Genomic DNA, 26224 nt, shown 5'->3' with positions numbered 1-26224 from the left:
AAAATCTTTGAATGTATACGTGATAACGTTATCACCCACGCGGAATGATATTAATATCGTTTATTCAACGTATAACCTTCAAGTACGGAACATACATAATGGAAGGATCACCGCCGCTTTTTACGCAAGGGTATAATTATAATGTCCAGCATTTGACAATGCAGGACATAATTGACGAAAGTGGGACAACGGTGTCTGCTTTCAGTCAAAACCCGTTTTCCGTGTCCAGCGAAGCTACACTTAGCGCGTCCAGCGGAGCTACACTTAGCGCGTCCAGCGGAGGTACACTTACCGCGTCAAGCGGTGCAACGCTTTCCGCGTCCAACGCCTCGGCTTCGCGTTTTCCACCGCCGCTGGTGTATTTCCGTGACCTGGTCGTCCCGTCACCACAACAGCGAGCGACGAGCGTTGCCTCGTCTGCGTTTGGCGGTTCTGGTGGCCTAGTCGTCCCGTCACCACAACAGCGAGCGACGAGCATTGTGTTTCCTGCGTTTGGCAGCTTTGGTGGCCACGTCGCCTCGACACCAACGCAGCCGACGATGATCGTTCCAGCAGCATCCGGTGTTTCATCTGCAGCGTTTGGTGGCCACGTCGCCTCGTCACGAACGCAGCCCTCGATGATCGTCCCAGCAGCCACTGGTGTTGTGTCGCCTCCGTTTGGCAGTTTTGGTGGCCATGTCGCCTCGTCACCATCACAGCCCTCGCTTGTCGTCCCTGCAGCATCCCGTGTTGTGTCGCCTCCGTTTGGCAGTTTTGGTGGCCATGTCGCCTCGTCACCATCACAGCCCTCGCTTGTCGTCCCTGCAACCACTGGTGTTGTGTCGCCTCCGTTTGGCAGTTTTGGTGGCCATGTCGCCTCGTCACCATCACAGCCCTCGCTTGTCGTCCCTGCAGCATCCCGTGTTGTGTCGCCTCCGTTTGGCAGTTTTGGTGGCCATGTCGCCTCGTCACCATCACAGCCCTCGCTTGTCGTCCCTGCAACCACTGGTGTTGTGTCGCCTCCGTTTGGCAGTTTTGGTGGCCATGTCGCCTCGTCACCATCACAGCCCTCGCTTGTCGTCCCTGCAGCATCCGGTGTTTCATCTCCAGCGTTTGGTGGCCACGTCGCCTCGTCACCAGCGCAGCCAGCGTTACCTCCAACGTTTTATGCTTCCGTGGTTCATCCCACCAGTTGCGCCGCAGAATTCTGTGAAATGAAACAGGACATAAAACAGTTGGTAGGTGCAATGGAGGAGATGAACGCACACGTGTACAAGATGACTCGTGTCTTGGTGCAACGGAACGTGCAGGGAACGGCAGTCAGAGTTGTCCCCACCAGCGACATCGAGCCAACTTCATCTTTTGCTCCAGTCCAGTCAAAGGAGGAACTGGACGAAATGGAGCAATTTCTCGCCAACGAAAGTAATATGGATAGCATGGTGGCACGCTTAAGTGGTTTGGTACCTCCGCGTGATGCAGCAAACCGCTTAAGTGATGCTGTTCATATTGTTTTGTTGGACGAGTTTTTGATCCAGTGTAGTTGGCTTGGTGGGGGCAAAAACGGACCAAAAGTTCCAATAAAAAAGTATACGAACTTTCAAACGTTGCTGCGACGAGTTGCAGGTTTCGATATCCGCGAGAAAGCAACGTTTGATAAAATCCTCAAGCAGAAGATTTTTCATGCTAAGGATAGACTTCGCTTGAAAAACCTGCGAAGAAGCGCGTGCCGTAAACGGAATACGGGTTCGTCACGGGGTCCAATATTGTAAACATGCGCTTGTTCTTTTCGCTCACCTGCAATATACAAGCACTGCAGAACGGTCCGGTTCGGCGCCGATTTGATCTCTCTTCTTGGTTTAACGACCTTTCAAGTCATGCCGTCCGTTTCTGGCTTACTAAACTTGTTTTTAACACGTAGCCTTATAGTTAGTCCTAGCTACGTGGGACGGTCCAGATGGGATTTGATACCCGATCCTTTCGTGTGGAACCGGCGCCGTTTATCACATACACCACCGGGCCGCACCTTAAATCATCGTATGCCATTGAAATGTGATTGAAAAATCCAAATAGTTGAATGAAATTCATAAGTACAAAGCTGTAATTCAGGATATAATTATTAAAAAATCATATTAGTACGGCCAAGCCGTTCAAAAGGATTTATAAATACAAAATTAAATATCTATTTAGATAAGTTAGTAATACAATAATAGTTAGTAATACAACAATAGTAACAAAAATAGCAATAACCACAAACCCCAGATTCCCAACCGAGTATGCCCGGGATAAGGCAAAGGACAAGCAGGAAATGTCTTGTGAAAATTGTAACTACTTCAGCCTTCTGTGGTTGACGATACGGCAAAAGCCGTAATCATGTAAAAAAATAAAATAAAATAAAAAAGTTAAAAGATTTAATATGAAATAAAAAAAACATAATACATGAGTTAATAAATATAAAAAATATACACAGATCATTTACAGTGTTTTATAATTTGTTAGTATACATACGGTTAGGACAATGTAAAATATTATTCAATCTTATACAATACTTCCTTTTCCATTTGCATAGTTAGTACACATTTATATCCATTTCCCCCTCTCATTTTAGCCATGCAATAAAATCGCATGTTGCCATTCGGCACGCCGCGGACGTAATGAGTAGGAGTTAGGGAGGAGAGCCTATATTAGCCTGTAGGGTGGCACTTGAGCTTAAGCAGCAAATAAGTTCGATAGTTTTATGTTGTGATAGAGGTGCCCCCTTGTGGCGTCGGATCCACCCTCTTACCGAACATGTTAGTATTGTTAGTCATTTTAGTATAGTTAATATGCATGCAATTCCACTACTCCTGCTCCACACTTCGAAAAAGTCATCGACCAAGAGGACTAAAGCGCACGTCTAGGAGAAGGTTGGCGGATCACGGTGTCCCGCAAGCTCGAATATAAAATCCTCGATGGTTAATCCGATGCGACCTTAATCCTCAATGAAGTACCTAACGTCCTATCCATCTTTCCAAAAACCCTATCCACTGCTAAACCCTATCTAAATGGAAATGCGCTCTATCACAGGATCACCTATCTATCGACCTACATGCTTATATATCTATCTTTCTACATATAAATCTATCTGTCTTAAGAAAAAGGAAAAAAACAGAAAGCAACAGAAAAGAATATTTTTAAATCTATCGATCTATCTATCTATCTATCGATCTATCTATCTATCTATCTATCTATCTATCTATCGATCTATCTATCTATCTATCTATCTATCTTTCTATCTATCTATCGATCTATCTATCTATCTATCTATCTATCTATCGATCTATCTATCTATCTATCTATCTATCTATCTATCTATCTATCGATCTATCTATCTATCTATCTATCTATCTATCTATCTATCTATCGATCTATCTATCTATCTACCTACCTACCTAATCAATGCATTACAAACATGTTAGTAAATTTATGCTACGCACGGGGTTAAACCATCGAGGTGCCATCCATGCGGTTAAAAGGGTCGTCTACGCCCCCCCTGAGCACGATGTACCGGAATCGCGATGAAAGTGCCTGTAAACAAAATCATGAAAACCTATTAGAGTCTTTTAAACGTTCAATTAAAAAAAATAACTTACCACTTGTTACCTCCCTTGGAACATCAGGTTGTTCACGCGGCCCAAAAAGGAGCCTGTGGAGGAATAAATCAAATCAACTTTTAACGTGAACCACCTATCGGAAAATATATTAGTAGTTAGTTAGTATTTTAGTAAAAGATAGGAAGCCGTTAGTTAATAGAAATAAAGGATTTAGTAGGAGCAATTAGTGGATTAGTAGAAGGAGTATTATTCTAGCATAAAAGTGTGTAGAAGGGGAAAGAAACCAATAGTATCAGGATTGGGACGTGGAGGTAGTGGGTGTTGGGGTTTTCGATTTAGGGAATGGGTAGGTAACCGGACTGCAACTAGCTTGCACCTAATATCAGTCCATGGCACTTCCACCAATTGTGACGGAGCATTTTCTTGCGATTGGTAAATATGTAATTCAGCAGACGAAAATGGAGAAAAAGCATTATCGTCTGCTGTTACATTAAAAAGCTCCGCCACTGACAAAAACCGGACTCCAACTACGGTGATGGGAAACGAAGAAGATTGCTTCGCTTCCAAAAACTTTACAATGCCGTGGTCTTTGGTTAGAAACCATTGATCCTTAAAATTTGGCATTAAGACAAAATCGGCGGTCACGTGTACACCGGCACCATTTGCCTTTAATCTAGGATATTGTGGAGCATTTGTGTTGACAGCCCGATAGACGCGTGCAAGTTCGTCTGATCGAGCTGCCACTTGCTGCGCACATTTCGTGCCCGAACGGACCCAGCCTTTAATCAATTGTAAATGATTTTCGAAAGGATAGGCTGAGAAACCATCGAGCGGCCCATGCAGCGCAACCTCTCCAGACACGTGCTGGAGATTGTGGATATTGCTCGTCATGTAGATACGACCATAAATCGTGCCGAACTCCTTCACAAATTTGCGAAGGAATACGGCTGCTAGAGGCCAGAGGTGCTGATGTGCCGATGAAGAAAAAATCGTCACACCGCAAAAGTAGAGTTGGAAGTGACTATATGTTTTACAGTCCATATAGTCCTTCATGACCACAACACTTGCGTAATAAAGGAAGGTCCGATATTCGGATCCTTTCCAAAAGGCGATATGTTTGAGGTGCCGCATACGCCGATGCACCTCAGAAGGAAGCTGCATACGTAATAAAAATCGTGATACAGTTTCCTTCGATCGGGGGGTCCACTTATCACAAACCGTCGTAAACTTCCCATCAATCATTCCCCGCAAATGACCCCGGGCCCCACCCAAATCAACTAAATGTAGTCGATCGCAGGAAACAACTCCATTGATCATATCAAAATTATCTAATTTTTCCAGCGGGGTTCGCCATGTCTTATGATGGCCCCTGCATACTCTATTACGAAACCCTGCGTCCGTACGTAGGGGAGCATCCACGGTATCAAAGATCATCTTTTTACCTATGGGAGAGTATTCGCCAACAGCAGAACACTTCAAACAACCGTGATAACCCGTATAGCTCGTTATTGCTGAAAAAATAAAACAAAAAATCCATGATTACCCCTCTGAACCTCTTATGGCTATATTTTTATAATTTTTATATTATATATAACGACTTACCCTTTAAAAAAGCACGAGCTGGTGAATCAGCGATAAAAGCGCGGACTCTAAAATGCACCGTTTTATCGCCGATAACCAAACCTTCCCGCTGAATCAGATTCAGCTCATCTATGAACGGCTCCAGATATGGTATGATGCTTCCCGGTTTTGATGCGCCACTAAACGTAGCCACCATCATCACCGGCACCTTTGGCAACTCTACCACTTTCACTAGAATTGGCCAAAGTTGGGTTGGCCCAGCTCTGTGAAGAGGTAGCCCGTCGATTGACACGTCCAAGGAAAAAGGTGTCACTCCGGGATTGACGTTCCTGTAATCAAAAGATAATTAATAATCTGTGTCATAGACAATTTAGATCATGTCATACTTACTGCAAATGTTGGGCCAGGACCGACTTAAGACCTCCATACCAATAATCACCACCAGGAATTGGTTTAACAATCTTTCCAATCCCAGTGGGTGTCTTCACTAGGGTCCGCGCATCTTTGGGAAGATCTAAGTTTAGCTTCTTCCGTAGGATCGCCAGTAACAAGTTGGCCGTCGAACGGGGGAGCTGACACGTAACAACAAGGTATCTCAGATTGTCTATAAGATCCATTTCATCGATAAAATCGTACGCATCGTCCCGACCAACCATGTCGTCGTCAAAATCGACACAGCTGTCCCCATCCGAATTAATGTCCTCCTGGTCGGAATTGTTAGTATTATAATTATTACCATCACCACTACCGTTATTAATGTTAACTATATTTAAAAAATCCTGTCCTAGCTCCGTGTTGCTGACTCCTGGTGCTGATGTTGGTACTGGTGCTGATGCCGATGCTGATGCTGGTCGTAGTCCTGCTGCGTATGGTTCTGGTTCCATATCTAAAATAAGGAATAAACAATGTGTAATTTTCTCTCACGACACCACTACCTAATATACAATTTAAACGTTCCACGAAAAATCATTTGACAAAATATTAAATTTTAACAGAAAGCAACGAAGCATATCGCAATGCTCTACATATATGATTTTCCAAAATTATATCCATATCATATACATAAAGTAGCAAGATAGATTGGATAATTCACCTTTTTTACAGCTTTATTATTTCACCTTTTACAATTTTATTTCATCTTTTTCCAATTTCAGTCAACACTTTGTTGCTTCGATATAGCGAGTTAAAATATTTTCAGTTTTAAACGAATTTTTTCAAAGGAGATTAAAATAAAATTACATTTTAAAACGGTAGTATTTAAACTTATTTTCAAGCTTTCACTCTACATGATAGCTGAGGAATACTTAAGTTAATGAGCTTAGGGAAATTAAAGTAGGCACGTGCACGTTCATCGTTTCTACATTTGTAAAATATTCTAGTGACACGGAAACTATAACTATACGACACAGCAATCCAGCTTCCTGCGCAATCCGGTGTTATTTCGTGGTTGTGGCCAAGATCCACTACTGTTATAGATTCAAAGCGGTCCTTGTTGCTAGACTCCATACGTCCTGCGTGAAAAAGCCACTACCGTTCCACAAGCTATGTAACAAAAGTTTATCATATTTTCAACTTAGATCTAGCTGTGCTTCGGTAATGTTGGCCTCCCATTGATGGCATTCTCAAACTTCAGTTGCACGTTAGGATAGACAATCCTGTGTACGGGACTACGGCTTTTCCTGGCCGTTTTTGTGCCGGCCCTATCGTGTGAAAACTGGTGCAACTATCATATATACTGCTGTGGGCACCTAACTATTTTTTTTTTTTGCTCGGTTAGAACGGCCTGGCCGTATCAAGACTTATTTTACCACGTAGCAGGATAGTCAGTCCATGCTACGGGGAGACGGTCCGGATGGGATTTGAACCCGGTCCCTGCCGTGTGGACGGGCGCCGTTTTTCACATGCACCACCGGGCCGCCCCAGTACCTAATTATTCGTCAACTATATTTTTTTGTAATTTTTTTGTCTTTATGTTAAGACTTATAAAATTCTTGTCACTTTTAGGGCACCAACATCAGTTATGGTCTACCATGTCTAGTGACTATTTACTTTTCCCATACGCGTATGGTGGACACGGACCAGTCGTGTTATGAACCAGGCTGTATCAAGACTTATTTTTACCACGTAATAAGACAGTCAATCCTTGCTACGGGGGGACGGCTCTGGATAAGACCGGATATCAACGGTCCTTTCAGACCGGATATCTACGGTGTAGAACCGGTGTCGCTTATCATATTAACAAACCAGGCCGCCCCAACTGTGTTTAATTTATACAGTAAAAAACACACATAAATTCACTTTTCACACAACATTCCACTTCACGCTTCACTTGACACGTAGACGGAACTGTAACACAGTTATATTATATAAATTAAACACACTACAGTAATAATAATTTACCAATATCCGGAAAAGGCACCAGATTAAACCTTCCACTATTTCCTGCACGGCGGTGCCGTTCCTTTGCGTCCTCGTATTCGCGGTCAAGCTCCTGCATTGCTTGGCGACATTTCGAGTAGAAATTGCCGTTCATCCTGGACATTTTTATCACTAAAATTATTCACAAAAACGTATATCACATTTGATCACTTTAAACTGATTTTTATTCGCATAAAATATTAAATATAACTATATTTATATGCATTTATTCACAAAACACTTGACTTTAACGTACCGTACCGGGTTGCAGTTGCTTGCACAATAATTTTTTTATTGTTACACATTCACCTGCAAATTCTAGTGTACTTTGATTTTCGTTAGCACTACCACCACAAAAAACTCCTTCGTAATTATATCGAAACACACCACTTCTTCTTATGTTTTTTTCTTTGCTGAAATTGATGTACCGATCGGTTGCAGAAAAAAGAAGAAAAATAGTCAAAACCACATTCGGGTTGCTCAGCAGGCACGATCAACACCAACACATTGACAAAACCGCTCACCACAGGGCACGAACGGCAAAAACCACTCAAAAATAGCGAGATGGAATGATGAAAAAGCGAGAGGTCAATATGAAATCTTCGGAAATTGTCAGATGGGAAGGTGCTCTTCGGCTCGTTGAACAGGTCGAGGATGTAGTATTGATCAGCAATCTGGTATTGGGTGTCGAATAGGTTCAGTGGTTTATCATTAGGTTTGTTTTTAGTAAATACACTGGTTAATTTTCGTCTGACTTACTTTCCAGACCTACAATTGCAGGTGTCGTGCTTTGGACCAAGTGACACTGGAAGCTGACTGCTCTGGAATGCTTTGCTCAGGGTGGCCACTCAACCGGGAAATCGGGAAAACCGGGAATTAGCCGGGAATTTTTTTCAAACCGGGAAAAATCGGGAAAACACCGGAAATTTCTCCGGAAAACCGGGAAAATTTTATTTTTTGCATTACCGTATTTATCATCAAAGCATACAAATTCAAGTGTTTTTTTTTTAATTTTTTATACCGAACGGCCTGGCCGTTTTGCTGAAGAGTATGTCACCATGAATTTTTGTTTACTATTCGGGTTTGCCTACACCTTCTTACTAGCACACATCTTTTCTTTTTCTGGCTCCTTACGTTGAGCTGCGGGGCCACGACAGTTTGAGACTTTCCCTCAAACTTCCTCAGTCACTCAAATCCCTCAAAAAGCGTCTCAAAACCAGTGTTGCCGTGGCCGTTTGAGGTTTTCCTCAAATTTGGTCACACAAACAATCACTCATGCTGCCTCTCTTTTCTTCAGCGACAACAAACAGTGTTTGACAAATGCTATGTAATTCATGTAATTGTAATCTTTGTTCGAAGGTGTTTTTTGCTCAATTCAATGGAAAATATGTTCAATAAAATGTTGTTTTAAGAAAAAGAAAGTATTTAAACATTTTATCAATCAAAAGAACGAGATACAAGGATACTATTTCGCATAAAAAGTTTAGTTTTTAAATTAAAACGTATACATAAATTGTGTCACACACTGTGCAACAAATGAACAATTTACCGTCGCAAAAAAACAAAAAAATAAACACACAAATACGGTGTTTAATTATAATTAATGCTAATTTTAGTTTTTCAGTAGGTATTTGCATTAACAATGGCACAAGAAAAGTCCCATCTGACAATTTCCGAAGATTTCATATTGACCTCTCGCTTTTTCATCATTCCATCTCGCTATTTTTGAGTGGTTTTTGCGGTTCGTGCCCTGTGGTGAGCGGTTTTGTCAATGTGTTGGTGTTGATCGTGCTGACCGAGCGACCCGAGTGTGATTTTCAAACAATTTACAAAGAAAAAAGGAAGAAGCAAACGCGGAACACGCACATGCACACAGTCCGCGTTGCCGGACTTCGTGATCCGAGAGAGTGCAATAGGGACGCGTTGATTTGAGGAGGTTTTATATAGTGAATTATCAACGAACTGTGTCCTCAAAGGTATGTAAAAGTGTTGAAAAATATACAGCACATTTATTCGATGCTAATCATGTTCTTGTGTTTCAATTTCAAGTGTTTCAGAAGACCATTCAAGGGTGGAATCAAACAGCATCGACAGCCGCAACATCATGCAACAGTGCACAGTGCAGGAAAGATGTTCATCTACAGCCAAGATTGCATCGTATACGTGTTTTGAAGTTTTTTTGTTCTTTTAAAGTGATAAATGTGATTAATTTACTAATTTATAGTAGTTAAAAATAATAAAAAAGTGAATTAACAATAGTTGTTAATATTGTGAAAAAATATTGTGAAATAAAAAAAAATATTTGAAGTGTAAATTTTTGTGTACGTGACTGTCGAAAGAAACGACGAGAGAAAGAAATGGCGCACGATCGGGTCGCTCAGGATAATCGGCGCACGTGATTGGCTCGCTTGGAATTCATCGGCGCATGCGATCGGGTTGCTTCGGATTCAACGACGCGCGGTCGGGTCGCTTCGGAAATATCGATCGAATAACTTCGCTAGTCGTTTAGCTGGTCGAACGATTGGTCGATCATTTTATGAGCTCCGTGAGTGTCTCTCTGCCAGATGGGGTGTACTTTCATTGAAAAAAACCGCAAACAAAAATATGTTTTGTTTACATTCTGAACGGCTGAGGCATCGGAACTGTCAAAACGATTCCTCAAAAAAGTCTCAAAAAGGTTTGAGGTTTTGAGTTCTGAGGGAATCCTCAACTGTCGTGGCCCCGCAGCTTTGGGAGGTACGAATGATGTGTACACGTCGAGCTGCCTGCGCTTCCTCAGATGAGTGCAATTGAGAATAGTTCATCAAAAGATAGGAAGAGAAAACATTTCACGACGCTTGTGAAAAAGCTGAGACCATTACGTGCATTAGGTGCTGTTGTTGTGACCCATGCCCCAGTGTTCTGACATTTAATGTTTTGTTGATACTGTCTTTTACAGGGTTTTTCAATTCAGTTTAGACTAGCGGCACACTTTTCCCTGCTCTGTGCAATTGATTTTTAGTAAGCAGCATGTTTTTTAGGATACCCGCGTCGGATTTTTAAGTATAAGCAATAGATTTCGATATGCCACTTTCTGGTAGCTTTAAGGACGCAAGTTTATAGCTCCCACGTTGAAGGATTGAATTTTATAATGAAGTGCTGTTTACTCGAGGAAATTAATAATCATCGATATTGTTGTTTGTAAAATATATTTCAATATATTCAATTTCAATTGATATTTCAATATCAATTAAAATCAATTAACGTCTTACTTGGTTGGCGATTACCATTATTCTTTGGTTTCATTAAATCATTAAAATATATGTAACTCTTTACGTAGAGCAAAGTACTCACATTTTGTATGCACAAGTATGTCTCTGACTTTTCACAACTCAGTATTTTTGTTACCAGCAAATGTCACATGCGAGGTTATGAATATTGCACTTCAAAGACAGCATCCAATCTTTGTTCGATTAAATTGTATTTAATTTATGAAATATATTTTACAAACAATATCGATAATTATTAAAAACAAACATTTTCTCGTGTAAACAGCACTTCATAATAAAATTCAATCTTTCAACTTCGAGGTTATACACTGCGGCTTCAAAGCTGCCAGAAGCTGGCATGTCGAAATCAATTGCTTGTACTTAAAAATCCGACGCGGGTATCCTAAAAAACATGCTGCTTACTCAAAATCAATTGCACAGAGCAGGGAAAAGTGTGCCGCTAGTCTAAACTGAATAGAAAAACCCTGTACTACAGAAAAAAATAAGAATTCTTATTTTTTGAGGCGCGTCTATTTGTCCTTTTAATAATTTTGCAATATATAAATTTTAGCGTTTTTACGGCGATTTTCTAATGTTTCCAATCCTTAATACCAATCCAATGTTAATACGGTGTTTAGGAGCATCATATTAAATTAAATACATAGATAATCAGCACAATCAAAGTATATTGTTATTTTATATTATTATGGATATTGTTGTGTTTAATTGTGAATTAAAAAAGTTTTGACTAATCTTCTTAAAATGGCTGTTGTTGCTACATTCCCATTTATATTTTAAAAAGATGGTGTCACCTTTGAAACACCAAAACAGGACGGCAGCGGCTTGTACTAACTTGAAACTAGAACAGTCTATTTAAATTATATTAGAATAATGCATCGAAATTGAATCACGTAGTAACAAGTTACAGGCCTCTAAAGTTGCAGAGAAATGAGCAATCGAAATCGGTTTGTCTACCCAAGTAGCCATTTGCATGAAATTGAGTTTAATGCCGAAGTGCTTTATCATATAACATTTAAGTACCGCGCAATGTTTATTTACAACGGAGAAACTAAGTGTAACGAACCGCCAAAAACCGGGAAAAACTTGAAAAAAACCGGGAGAAAACCGGGAGAAAACCGGGAGAAAACCGGGGAAAATACCGGGAAAATACCGGGAAAATACCGGGAACCCAAAATCCTGATTTGAGTGGCCACCCTGTTTGCTGTTTGTTATGCCTTTTTTTCTCGTATCATGTGTTTAATTTCACCTCTTTGTCATAATTTCGTGCTTGCCTATTAACTCCTTCGTATTCCTGTCCTGTTTCCGAAGTAGATTGTGATTCGATTACATTATAAACCTTGTTTGTTTTTGTTGCTTATCTTTCGTTCGTTGTTATCTTATGTAGGTTTTCTTACTTATACATTAGTACTGATTGTATAATAAATTTTGCAAAAAAACTTAAAAAATAAATAACAATGAAATCATGTATACCACTATTGTAAATAATTCATTAACATTTCATTTCTTAATGTAACAATCAGTGAGAACAATGCGCTTGCATTTCATACGATAATTTTCTTATATAAGGGTCATATGTTATGTCATATGTCATATGAGTTATTTTAAGTTTTAAGAGTGATTCCAAGTTATCATCATTTTTGAGAACGATTGTTCACAAGAATAAGTTGACCCGAAAAATGGCATAACGGCGAAAGTTATTTATTTCATTTTGTTTATTGAAACCGTCAAGATTGGTGTTCAATGTTTACAAAATAATATCATCCTCTTTTTCTAAATTGTGCATTGCGTTCCACATATGTTTTGAAGCCAAATTTACTCTTGTTTTTCCAACTGTTCCAATTGAAGGCATAATTGTTCAAATTTTGAGCACCACAAATTTTTACTTTTTAATTCTACAACCTGGAGTTCAAACGAGGCTCTGTCAACATTAAGAGGAGGTAAATATATATCTGAAAATTGCAATGTAAAGTGGTTCTTAAATTCACCAAATCTATTTGAAAATGATTTTTTCATGTTTGAAAGAGCAATCACCAAATAATTTTTATCAAATTTCAATGATTATTCTTTAATGTATGGTAAGTCGTGGTTCTCCCTTGATCTAACATGTCTTTATTCCATCAGTTCTGGAGATGAAGAGAGCGTTTTTGGGACGAGCCTGTCTATTCGATCTAACCTTCCCATAGATGTCAGGTGGATATGGTTCTTCAGTCGAGTATGCAGTTACACTACATTCACATATAGTATAATTATACCAACTTAAATTATATTAATGATATAGAAGTTAGCTACGGACTACATGAACAAACAGACAAAATTGTTTTTTGTTGTTGATGTTGATTTTTTTTTATTTTCAGTTTTATTTTACTCTGCAAAAGTGTGCAGCAAAGGCACCAGTGTCAAATCGTTGCCACGCTTGGTTACAACCATTTTGCACATTACTTCGTCCGTGCGAAAATTGACGGAAGCATTGGCCGACAGGTCATGGATGGATCCCTTGAAAATAAGCATATCGCTTGAATCCAAGGGATCATCAAAAGCGGATGTTGGGCGCTCCAGCTTTTGACCGAGGATGATGATTTGGCCAGCATCCGCATCCATGCCCATCGCCGCTGATTGCATTTTTACAATGCTCCCGTCTCTCGTCAACAACCAGCAATTTTTATGATTGTTCATCAATGTCAGCTTTTCCCTTACGAATACCTTTATCATCCTACCTCGTACGCTGTACGATGGATAGGTAATTCGCAGGGCGGCCTCTTGAATCCCGAACTGCTCCACCTCCGATATTCTGCCGATCGCCTGCTCCAAACTTTTCCACTCGCTGCGCATCATGCGCTTCAGATGCTGGAGCTCGTTTTCAAACCTGTACGTAGAAATGGAGGGCAGGGAACCAAAACGAACCACTTCTTCGTGCACATGCAGCAAATTGTGGACGTTGCTGGTCATGAACTTTTCTCCGTACAAGGGTTCAGCCAAGCTGACTAACTTCTCCAGCATCTGCGCAGCGAGTGGCCACTTTGCCTGGTGGACCTTTGCAGACAGCAAGGTGATCGCGCAGAACAGCAACATAAAATGTTCGTAGCGGCTGGGTGAAATATACCCCTCTAACACTACAAAGGAGCTGTATTGAAAGAAAAAGGCAAATTCCGAACCCTTCCAATACCCCAAATATTTTAAGTGCAGTATCTTGCGATGTACCTCACAAGGCTGTGCTGTCGCCTGCAAAGCCAACGAAAAATTGAGGCGCTTTCTTTCATTCCACTTCGGCTCGCCTAGCGTCCCGTCTCGACAACCCATCATCAACCGATGGACGTTGTCCAGGTCCAGCAGGCGCAGCCGATCGGCCACGGGAACATCTTCGATCATGTCGAACCCGTCGCAATCCAGTAGTGGCGTAGCGGTTTTGCGATGTCCGGGGTAAACATCATCCCTGAAGCCTCGGTCGGTTCGTTTGGGCGCGTTTGAGTATGGGAACACCATAGTTCGTACCGTTTTGCTATGGTGTCCTTGCACCGTACATTTAAGGTAACTACCGTAACCGGTGTGCCCTATAACGCCTAGTAAAATGAAAAGGAATCAAAATTACTTGTCTGTGCATGTGAATGATTTTTAAAATTTATAAAAAAAAATCTTTTCTACTACCTTTTATGAACGACCTCGCAGGAGTGTCTGCGACAATGACGCGAAGCTTGCAGGTAATGTGTTTCCCGTTGACCCGGCAATCCGTTTCTGATAAGCTCGTTGAGCTCAGTCACTACTGGACGCAAATATTGTTCGACACTATCGGGCTTTTTCAAGCCGCAATAAATTGCCGCCGTCATCACCGGCGCTGCTGGCAACTCATCGACGGAGAAAAGCACCGGCCAAAATTGGCACGAGCCGCTTCTGTGCAACGGTAAACCGTCGACAGATAGCGTCATCGTGAATTGGCCAACCGCTGGTGGATCCTGGTTTCTGTAACAAAAAAGAAAGATAAAAAAATTGCCGCTGTTTCTATGCACAAATGCTATTAATTGCACTTAACGAAAATAAGTGGACAACGTTTTTTTAAATCCGTTGTACCAGTACTGTCCACCGGCGAGTTGTGCAATCTCCGTCGATGGATTTCGCCTCGTTTGCAGCAGCGTTTTGGCGGTAACGGGCACTCTAACAGCTGCCTTCCGGAACAACTTCAAGACCATATCGATGGATCGATGCGTGGCGTTATTCGACAAGGCCCAGTGTCGAATGCCATCGACAAGCGGCAGGTCTTCAACTGTCCGGACACCGGCATCGCTATCGTAGGAAAAGCTATCACTGTCGCCGATGTAATCGGACAACGGTTCGCTTGCCTCCGATAGCGATGCTTCCGGATCCAACGGCGGCATTTCGGGCGGCGAGTCAGTAACCGCTTCGAAGGGAATTTAAAAAGAACAGAACCATGATTCACACAAATCGCACAGAAAACACAACACACTCGAACTTGCCACTTTGGCTAGGGCCTGCTTCCCGATCATCTTCTTCGGGCGCACTTTGCCTTTGGAATTTGGCCGATCGTCGGTAAAATCCACCGGATTTACGTACGCGCTTTAAATCGGACATTATTGCGATCGTTTGAATATTTTTTTATTGCACTGTAATATAACTGGAGAACTTTTCCAAGGTTTACACTTTATGGAAAACTTTACGCAAAAAATGGAAAGCGTGTGGTGAATTTGAGACCGGTAACGATTTGATCGAGGTTTGAATCTTAATGCGAGAAATCAAACCGAGTGATATACGCACTACTAGATCGTTGGAGGCTGTAATGGTAATTACAAAGAGTGCGTGTTCTCATCACGACAAACTAATTAGTTTGCCAATGAAAAAACTGCAACGGTAAAAATGAGTAAATGTAGGCTAATGTAGGGAATTTATGAAACATGCCATTCTCCATCATCGTATCCTGTGGGTGGGATAGCATAACGTTACATATTGCGATTCGAATCTCGCTGCATTGATTTTGCATACGATTATTAAACGCTCTGCAGCGATAACGATTCGCTTGTGCTGTGTGCGGTTGGTGTGGAACACGTGAAGCAATCGCGCGATTGCATACCCTCGCTCGATACAGACGCTGAAGTAGAACTTAATGTGTAGAGAACACTATGTGAGGGAGCAAACAAGACTTGCGCGAGCAAGACACCATGTGAGGAATGAGTACGAGCAAGAGGGAATAACGCAAGAGAAGCGAACAGCATGTGAAAAATCATCCGAGCGCAGTCTAGCTCGACACGAGCTTTCTGAGTTCTTTCTGAGCTTCGCTCAGTGTAAGTGCGAGCAAGCACGGGATATTGTTTAGAGGGAAACATTCCTGCATTTGCTTTTGACAAATCGAATCTTTTTGCTTGGGGTTGTGGATTGCCACGTGATCGAGAATATTAATATATTCAGCAATTCCGCATGATTTCTGACAGGCTGGAATGCTTTCCGATCAGAGATACTCCCAATCACATATATCACGGGAAATGAGTGTTCGTTAGTAAGTTCACTAACAATCTTCTCATATTTTCAATGACGGATGTGAATTGTGAGATGAATTTCAGATGTCTGTTTTCTGATTTTGAAGCGAGTGCAGTAGTTAGTGGGTTGTGAACGGTAAAAACGGTGAAGGATCTGCCTTCAAGGAAGTGATGGAAATGCTTGATGCCCAGGACAATGGCAAGCGACTCAAATTTAATTTAATTTGTCAAAATTGAAAATTGTAAATGTTGTTCATATACCTTTGAAATGTTTGACTGGCGTTTCTCAGACCAAATGGCATGCGGAGAAATTCAAACAAATTAAAAAAGGTGTTGTAATCGTTGTTTTGGGAATGTATTTCTCAGCCATGGGAATAAGGTGGTATGGACGAATGATATGTAGCTTGGAAAATATTGTATTGAATGATATGTAGCTTGCAAATGCATGGTGAAATCCTGTACATGAGGTACCGGATAGCGATCTGGCAGTGTTATTGCGTTAAATTGCCTGTAATCGCCACAGAGACGAAGCTGAGGATGAAGACACGCGACAGATTCCTTAATTCCTTAATTCCAGCATGTGCTGGAATTTTACAAGTGCTATTTTATGTCTCTCGGGATCGAGTCGCCTTGGTTTGGAAAAAGGCAATAGGCCTTTAGTTTGAATTTAGTGACGAATAGTATGACGAACTGGTTCATTGTAATTCGTAGGTTCCGTAAGGGAAGGACATTGTCGGATAATGTCGTTGAAAAAATATTCGCCATCATATTGCAAGTTTTGAGTGAGATAAGTTATTATAACATGATCGCTTTTAGATATTGGCTATCGAACACTTACGCAAAATCTTGAACAGCTTTGATGGCCTGCAACACACTCAGGAAGCTGTTCTGGTTCTGCCGTTTCATTTCGTACTCGCGTATGTACTTAATCAGCACTCCTCGCTTTGTGCCTTTGGATCGAATAAAGGGCTTAACCCAGCGCCACAAATTTTCAATATTTTGTGTGTGCACAAAAGGATCGCTTGGGTCCACAAAATTTTTCGAGTGGTTTATGGTTTCGTGAATATAACCGCGCTGATCAATTCCATTATATGCACGCCAACCATCGGTCACGATCGTTGTAGCGGGAGCCACATGCTGGTTGATGATCCGGTGTAATGTTGCAGCATCACGTTGCTCAACCAGCTCCAAAAAAATTGCTCGCGTTTCGCGACAGATGCCGCCGACCACCAAGACTTGGTTGTTGGCTGAGACGCGACCGCGATTGTATTTTCTTTTGGTGAGGACGGATTCGTCAATTTCGACGGTTAATCCATCCCCACCAATTTGCCCCTGGCTCCATTCAAAATGTTCTGCCGTTACTTCCCGCAGAATAGAGAACCACTTCCCAATGGCACTCTTGCCTGCCCCACACTCGGCTGCAGCGCTAGATCGCTTCGTATCCCGCGACCATTCATACGTTATCTCTATCAATTATCTATTATCTATTTGAAAATGCTGTCCGTACGGACAGTACATTCCCACCCCGTGCAGCTCGATGTAGGCTTGCAAATCCACTTGCAAGAATTTGCCTTCTGAGTTGCTTTCAATTTCATCCGGCGATTGCACTTGTTGCACAATTGAACGGGTGGTAAAATTTCCGCTTCCTGCAACAACCGAACCAAAGCCTGCTCGTCTTCCGTTATCTTTTTCAGTTCGGTCAAGCTTTTCACAGTGGCCAAAACTTCCATTATTATCACTTTATTTTCTTCGATCAAAAATGCGACAAATGTATACAATCGTTGTATGTTTATACTAGACAGTGCTTTCGCGCCAATTTAGGTACCTATACTATCCAACTGAATAATACAAATATATCGTACGTTTTACACAATTGTATTGAACCATAACGCTAACCATTTCTTACCCATAAAAGATATCGCCACGTAGTGGCTCTGCAGTTCAGTATATGTTTCGTATTCATAGCGTAGGTATTCAATGTGTACTTCAATTACATAACTGGTTGTAAACTATGCCGCTTGCTTGGAATGCACCAAGAACACTATTGAACCTAACAAGGATCATATTTATCACTTCACCTTCCATCGTTATCCTTCGTTGAATGGAATGTACAAAAACCTGATCGTCATTATAGGGAATGTATAGTGCCGTTATTATAATGCAACACAACGCCATGGTGTCCGAAAAAATAGTCTTTAAGGTGCAATGTAGTGAGTGTGCAAAATAACATAACTTCGCCTATGATTTTTTTTAACATCTATGCAACACTAACCGACAGTCATATTATCAACGTTTCGCTTTCTGGCATTGATCGTAGGAACAAACTCTTTTCTGATTGAAGGATTGCAATAGCCTTGGGCCTCCAGGTAAGCCCTCCGGTTTTTAAATTCAGTAGCCTGTATCATCATTTGGTTGCATCACAAAAATTGATTGGTAGGTACTTAGAGTTACACCCTTCGGGTTCTGAAAATGCTGAAATAAAATACATTACATGTGTTAAAATCATGTTAAACCTAGTGCATATGTTATGGTACGCCAGTGACGAACCCAGAATTTCTGTGGTGCTATTTTGTTGTGTCAGTTTTGTTTTGTTACGTATAACTGCACTCTTCTACGATGTGAACGCTCCTTAAACCGTTTGATTTTACTGGAATCGTCCGTGTCCGAAGTGACGAGCGTTTCATCGTGGTAGAAGAAAATCAACGTACTGCAGGCAGTAGGCGCTATTAAATCAAAAGCGACATCGTACTAGAAAGTGACGAACACAAAATGTCGTCCCCGTTAAATACGGATTTTTCGTCTAATCGCAACGAATGTGAGGATGAAGATGAGCAACTTACTCAACTAAGCAACTCATTCGAATCCTCCAGTAGTGATGATGAGGTTGCATGAGGAATTTAAAGTTAATTCGCAATGCCAAGGACAAGGAGGTAGGCTAGGAAGCAGCCGTGACCGGAAAGAAATTGCGTAACGTAGACGTCAACCTCTCCGTTGACGCTCGTCGACCTTCAAGCTATCGTCAATGGTGACCCCTAAGTACTTGAGGTGTCTGAAAGACTCAATGCACTCTGCTCCTACCATGATCGATGCCTTCTGGATCCGTTGATGACTACTGATGATGATGAATTCAGTCTTCGCATGTGCTATCTGCAATTTCAACGTCCTCTTCCAAGCGTCGATACGTCCAAGAGCGTCGGTTCTCCGCGACGGATTCACCGGTGACTGTGAGGGCGATGTCATCCGCGAAACAGATTACTTCCGGTCCTGGAAGTAACGCTAGAGACATCGTCATAAATTCAAGACGTCGTCATACATTGCGTTCCACAGGGTGGGACCAAGTTCTGATCTCTGCGATACGCCAGCCGTGATGCTAGCGGTCTGGATTCCCTCTGCTATGTCGTACTGCAGCATGCGTCCATCGAGATAGCTCCTCAGCAGCCTGCACAGGTACGGGGGAACCTTCATTCGCTCCATTGCTGCCGCAATTGCCTCCTAGCTTGCACTGTTGAAGGCGTTTTTCACATCTCTCGTGATGACTGCGCAAAAGCATGTTGCACTCCTTTTCCGCTGGAAAGCGGCTTTGCCCTTTTCAAGCACTGCCAGTATCGCGTCGACTGTTGATCGCCTCCTCCGGAACCCGAACTGTCGTTCTGAGAGGCCGTATTGCCCTTCTGCATGAACAGTCAGGCAAAATTATTTTTTGTTGTTGATGTTGATTTTTTTTTATTTTCAGTATTATTTACTCCGCAAAAGTGTGCAGCAAAGGCACCAGTGTCAAATCGTTGCCACGCTTAGTAACAACCATTTTGCAGAGCACTTCGTCCGTGCGAAAATTGACGGAAGCATTGGCCGACAGGTCATGGAAGGATCCCTTGAAAATAAGCATATCGCTTGAATCCAAGGGATCATCAAAAGCGGATGTTGGGCGCTCCAGCTTTTGACCGAGGATGATGATTTGGCCAGCATCCGCATCCATGCCCATCGCCGCTGATTGCATTTTTACAATGCTCCCGTCTCTCGTCAACAACCAGCAATTTTTATGATTGTTCATCAATGTCAGCTTTTCCCTTACGAATACCTTTATCATCCTACCTCGTACGCTGTACGATGGATAGGTAATTCGCAGGGCGGCCTCTTGAATCCCGAACTGCTCCACCTCCGATATTCTGCCGATCGCCTGCTCCAAACTTTTCCACTCGCTGCGCATCATGCGCTTCAGATGCTGGAGCTCGTTTTCAAACCTGTACGTCGAAATGGAGGCCAGGGAACCAAAACGAACCACTTCTTCGTGCACATGCAGCAAATTGTGGACGTTGCTGGTCATGAACTTTTCTCCGTACAAGGGTTCACCCAAGCTTACAAACTTCTCCAGCATCTGCGCAGCGAGTGGCCACTTTGCCTGGTGGACCTTTGCAGACAGCAAGGTGATCGCGCAGAACAGCAACATAAAATGTTCGTAGCGGCTGGGTGAAATATACCCCTCTAACACTACAAAGGAGCTGTAGTGAAAGAAAAAGGCAAATTCCGAACCCTTCCAATACCCCAAATATTTTAAGTGCCGTATCTTGCGATGCACCTCACAAGGCTGTGCTGTCTGCTGCAAAGCCAACGAAAAACTGTGGCGCTTTCTTTCGTTCCACTTCGGCTCGCCTAGCGTCCCGTCTCGCCAGCGCATCATCAACCGACGGACGTTGCCCAGGTCCAGCAGGCGCAGCCGATCGGCCACGGGAACATCTTCGATCATGTCGAACCCGTCGCAATCCAGTAGTGGCGTAGCGGTTTTGCGATGTCCGGGGTAAACATCATCCCTGAAGCCTCGGTCGGTTCGTTTGGGCGCGTTTGAGTATGGGAACACCATAGTTCGTACCGTTTTGCTATGGTGTCCTTGCACCGTACATTTAAGGTAACTACCGTAACCGGTGTGCCCTATAACGCCTAGTAAAATGAAAAGGAATCAAAATTACTAGTTTGTGCATGTGAATGATTTTTAAAATTTCTACTACCTTTTCTTACCTTTTAAAATTTCTACTAAATCTTTTCTACTACCTTTTATGAACGACCTCGCAGGAGTGTCTGCGACAATGACGCGAAGCTTGCAGGTAATGTGTTTCCCGTTGACCCGGCAATCCGTTTCTGATAAGCTCGTTGAGCTCAGTCACTACTGGACGCAAATACTGTTCGACACTATTGGGTTTCTTCAACCCGCAATAAATTGCCGCTGTCATCACCGGCCCTGCTGGCAACTCATCGACGGAGAAAAGCACCGGTCAAAACTGGCACGAGCCGCTTCTCTCCAACGGTAAACCGTCGACAGATAGCGTCAACGTGAATTGGCCAACCGCCGGTAGGTCCTGATTTCTGTAATACAAAAGAAAGATCATAATGTTGCCGCTGTTTGTATGCACAATTGCTATTAATTGCACTTACCGAAAATAACTGCACTACGTTTTTTTTAAACCCGTTGTACCAGTACTGTCCACCGGCGAGTTGCGCAATCTCCGTCGATGGATTTCGCCTCGTTTGCAGCAGCGTTTTGGCGGTAACGGGCACTTTAACACCTGCCTCCCAGAACAACTTCAAGACCATGTCGATGGATCGATGCGTGGCGTTATTTGATGATAAGATGATAAGTCCCACCTCTTACCCCAACACAGGTTTGAGAAGGACGGAATTATCTTTGCGATATTTTTAATCTTTTGATATTAAACAAAAAAAACGAGCAAGTGGTGGCGTCAATATGCATTTTGAATATTTCCCTGTATCATTCACAATTTCAAGACGCTTCCATCCTGATTCCACTGAGGAGAAAACGGGCCTCACTTCACCACAATGGTATTCCTAGGCATCCTTTACATGGCGCTCCAGAACCCGTAAATGGAACTGTTGCACCATATTTCAGGCTGCAACATGCATATGGCCAGTTCCGCTAATACCAACTGGTGGTTTTAGGCCACTACCTTCCGAAGCAGGGAAATCCAATGCATCTGAAATCAGCCACGTTAAAACATCAATGTATGAATCTTGCCGTGACTTCTTAGATTGTGCACACCGTGAACTATTCAATATGAAATCAACTGGTCACTTTTCGCGCGCGTGTCTCAAACTTGCGTAGTCTCGTTCAATTTGTTTTAATCAATCTTTTAAAATTCTAAAATCTTATCATCATCACTAGATCATGATGACAACTGCAGTTATACAAAACATAGTGACATGGGACATCTACACATATAACACATTATACAGTTTGTTTAACATACGCCGCACACCTACGCTTGAATTCCTGCAAGCTACTCGCGTTCTTAATTTCTCTTGGCAATCTGTTGTACCGTTGAACCCCCTTGAAAAACAATGAGTTTCTAGCACTGTGAGATAGTAAGTGCGGGACTCTGGGCTCATCTGCCCTGCGTGTACAGTGCCTATGCACATCAGATCCTCGAACTGTTCTCTCTCCCAGATACTCCGGTAATAGGCCATTTAATAATCGATATATAAAAGTCATGGTCTGATACACAATCCTCTGTTCTACAGACATCCATTGTAGGATATCTAGCATAACAGCAGACGATGTACGTCGACCACAACACAATATAAAAATCAAGATCATTCGCCAACCTACTAATCACTCCCCATTTCTTTGCCACTTTGGTGATGACCCAGTCCATGTGAGCGTGGAACTTCAACTTGTCGTCTAAAATAACCCCCAAGTATTTAACCTGGCGGGTTCTCTCGATTCGTTCCGTATTGATAACGATAGATGGTGGGTTGTACAATCCACCGACAGACATTACCATGTAGCTGGTCTTTGTTATGTTCAATGCCAGTTTTTTGTACTTTAACCACCCATCTAGAGCGTTTAAATCGAGATTAAGGAGAGACTCTGCTTGTTTGATGTCTTTATGCGCGATATACATAACAGTATCGTCAGCAAAAAGATTGATCTCGCAAGAATTCAAAACCTGTTTCATGTCATTGATATACATGATAAACAAAATTTGTCCAAGAACACTTCCTTGCGGAACTCCAAGGGTGTTTTCTACAGCCTCTGATTTTGAGTTTCCAAAAAACGTTCTCTGAGTTCTGTCTTTTAAATAACTTTCGAACCAATTGAGCTCCCTCCCCACAATACCAAAACGCTTTAGTGTTGTTAACAATAACGGCCTTGATATTGTCTCAAATGCTCGTTTTAGATCCAAAAAGACAGCAATTATCGTTTCCTTCTGTTCCATCAACCCTTTCCACCTCGCTAGAACAAGATTCAAAGCAGTTTCACAAGAGTGACCCTGCCGATATCCTGACTGCTCGCGAATTACTAGCTTGTGTCCATTCAGAAATTGGACCAATTGTTCTTTGACTACAATTTCAAGAGTTTTTTCGAGTATATGGAGCATGTTGATGGGACGAAAGTCCTCCGCATTGACAGCTCCGTTCACTTTAGGAATAGGTATTACCAATGACTCCTTCCATGCTTTAGGAAAATTTCCACTCCTTAGCGATTCATTAACCACTATAAGAAGATTTTCTCCTATTACGTGGAAGCAGTCCTGAATTGTGTGAGAATTCACATTCCCTATACCTGCAGTTTTATTCAGGTTGAAACAAATCGTTTTTAGCTTCTCAAGTGTAATCTTCTGAAAATTGAATCGGTGCTCTGGTGATTTATTTCTCAATAAATAATCAGGCTCGCCGACAGAACTTTTTTTTTCATTTCAAAAAACGAGTTAAACTTGTTACTAATGATAGAATCATCCGATTCAACCAAGTTATCAAATTTAACAATAGAAACGCGTGATTGATCTGGTTTATTCATACTTTTAAGTACTTTCCAGAGCTCTTTGCTGTTATCTTTGTGCTTAGATATCTCATTACAAAAATATTCCCTACGTGTTGTTTTGAGACTCCTGCTGTATATGTTCCTAAGCCTCGTGTAGTCAGACCAATCGTAAGCCGAGTTTGTTCTAATAAATTGCTTGTATGCCTTCTCTCTTTTCCGTTTAGCACGTGCAAGATCCAAAGTATACCATTTACTAGTCTCTCTTGTTACGATTGTCTTGTCTTCTACCAAGGTGTTCATTGCATTTTCCAATGTATTCCATAACAAGTCAGCAGCTTCGTCTAAACTGGATGTTTCGTGCTGAAGACCTAGTGACACATTGATGCAAAGAGCATGTTTCGAGTACCTATTCCAGCATTTTACTTTTCGTTGAACTGTTTCACAGCGTTCATCGTTTATATTTAAAACAAGAGTTTCATGATCTGTTATTATTCGACAAGGCCCAATATCGAATGCCATCGACAAGCGGCAGGTTTTCAACTGTCCGGACACCGGCGTCGGCGTCGCTATCGTAGGAAAAGCTATCGCTGTCGCCAATTCAATCTGATAACGATTCGCGTGGCTCCTATAGCGATGCCTCCGGATCTAACGGCGGCATTTCATGCGGGCACTCCACACTTGGCGGCGAGTCGGTAACCGCTTCAAAGGGAACTAAAAAAGATCACAACCATGATTCACACAAATCGCACAGAATACATCACACTCGAACTTGTCACTTTGGCTAGGGCCCGCTTCCCGATCATGTTCTTCGGGCGCACTTTGCCTTTGGAATTTTGCCGATCGTCGGTAAAATCCACCGGTGTTACGCTCGCGGTTTAAATCAGACATTATTGCGATCGTTTGAACAATTTTTAATTCCACTGTAATGCAACTGGAGAACTTTTCCACTGTAGACACTTTGTAACAGCCCGTAGCGCCCAAAAAATGGAAAGCGTGTGGTGAATTTGAGACCGGTAACGATATGTTTGAGCCCATTCATTCGGATTAATTCGGTAAGGTTTGAATCTTAATGCAAGAAATCAAACCGAGTGATATACGCACCGCTAGATCGTTGGAAGCTGTAATGGCAATTACAAAGAATGCATGTTCTCATCAAGACAAATTGAACAGTTCTCCAATGAAAATGACGGTCAAAATGAATTTATGGAACATGCCATTCTGTATCATCGTGTCGTGTACGGGGGATACCATAACATAACATATTGCGATTCGAATTTCGCATTGGATTTACATACGACAATTTAACGCTCTTCAGCGATAGGCCAAGCAGTTTCTCTCGCCTTTGTCGCTTATTAGATGGCGCTGATTACTACTCATTCGAAAGATCCATCCGAAAGGTATTAGCATCATAGCTATTTCAATAAGATGAAGAACATGGTTGGGAGAAACTAATACTTTGAGTGTCAAATTTTCTTGCTTGAATATCTATGGAGGTTTCTATCGCTCAACTGTACACCATCAATTGACACGCTGAAGTATAACTTAATGTGTGAGAGAGCAAACAACATTTGTGCACAAAATGTGTGGAATGAATGCGAGCTTTTGGATGGGTTTTCGCTCTGTGTAAGTAAGATCTGTGTGCTCTGTGTGCTTCTGTTTCGTCTAAACTTTCGGTTTGGACTTTGGAAATTGGAAACCAATTTTAGTCCTCACAAATGTGATTTGAGGGATTAGCAAAAAAATTGCGCTTGTAAAAGATGCCGCGGCCGCGCACATTTCCAGAGAATTGTCAGCTAAAGAATGAAAAACTGGTCTTCTGCACTTCACACATGCTTTGTTGGATGATGTTTTGGAATGATCGCCTGACGCTCGGAATGCCGAAGCTCAAAGAAAAAACAGTGCCAACAGAGTGCATTATGCGCAAACCAACGCAAATAAACCAAAAAATCAAAGCCAAGTAGGACCAAGTTCACAATTAACGAGGAGCGCTACATAGTGTTACAAGAGGTCTTGTAAGAATCGCGTTTAGCATTGGATGCTCTCAAACACAAAAGTTATAAATCTCAGCTTTATAATTATTATTTTTACATGTAACAGACGATTTACTTTATGCTTTGCGTAACAAAACAGGGGATA

At 42.0% G+C, this 26224-nt stretch overlaps 2 protein-coding genes across 3 annotated transcripts; both read right to left on the bottom strand.

Moving 5' to 3' along the window:
* Positions 1-1990: 1990 nt before the first annotated feature.
* Positions 1991-4885, bottom strand: LOC125769291 (uncharacterized). 2 transcript variants are annotated; one of them, XM_049437967.1, is made up of 3 exons: positions 3609-4885; positions 3400-3543; positions 1991-3363 (listed from the first exon to the last, which is right to left on the bottom strand). In XM_049437967.1, the coding sequence occupies exon 1, from the start codon at positions 4809-4811 to the stop codon at positions 3816-3818; it is 996 nt and encodes a 331-aa protein (XP_049293924.1). In that variant the 5' UTR covers positions 4812-4885; the 3' UTR covers positions 1991-3363; positions 3400-3543; positions 3609-3815. The 2 variants fall into 2 exon arrangements, with proteins under 2 accessions (XP_049293924.1, XP_049293914.1); XM_049437957.1 differs by having other exon boundaries at positions 1991-3543.
* A 26-nt stretch (positions 4886-4911) lies between these two features.
* On the bottom strand, positions 4912-8186 carry LOC125769262 (uncharacterized). Its single transcript, XM_049437895.1, has 4 exons — positions 7825-8186; positions 7551-7700; positions 5541-6036; positions 4912-5479 (listed from the first exon to the last, which is right to left on the bottom strand). The coding sequence occupies exons 1-4, from the start codon at positions 7871-7873 to the stop codon at positions 5149-5151; spliced, it is 1026 nt and encodes a 341-aa protein (XP_049293852.1). The 5' UTR covers positions 7874-8186; the 3' UTR covers positions 4912-5148.
* Positions 8187-26224: the final 18038 nt, after the last annotated feature.

The sequence above is a fragment of the Anopheles funestus genome, chromosome X (assembly GCF_943734845.2).
Source record: "Anopheles funestus chromosome X, idAnoFuneDA-416_04, whole genome shotgun sequence".
NCBI classification, from domain to species: domain Eukaryota; kingdom Metazoa; phylum Arthropoda; class Insecta; order Diptera; family Culicidae; genus Anopheles; species Anopheles funestus.
This window is presented reverse-complemented; position numbering and strand designations above follow the sequence as displayed.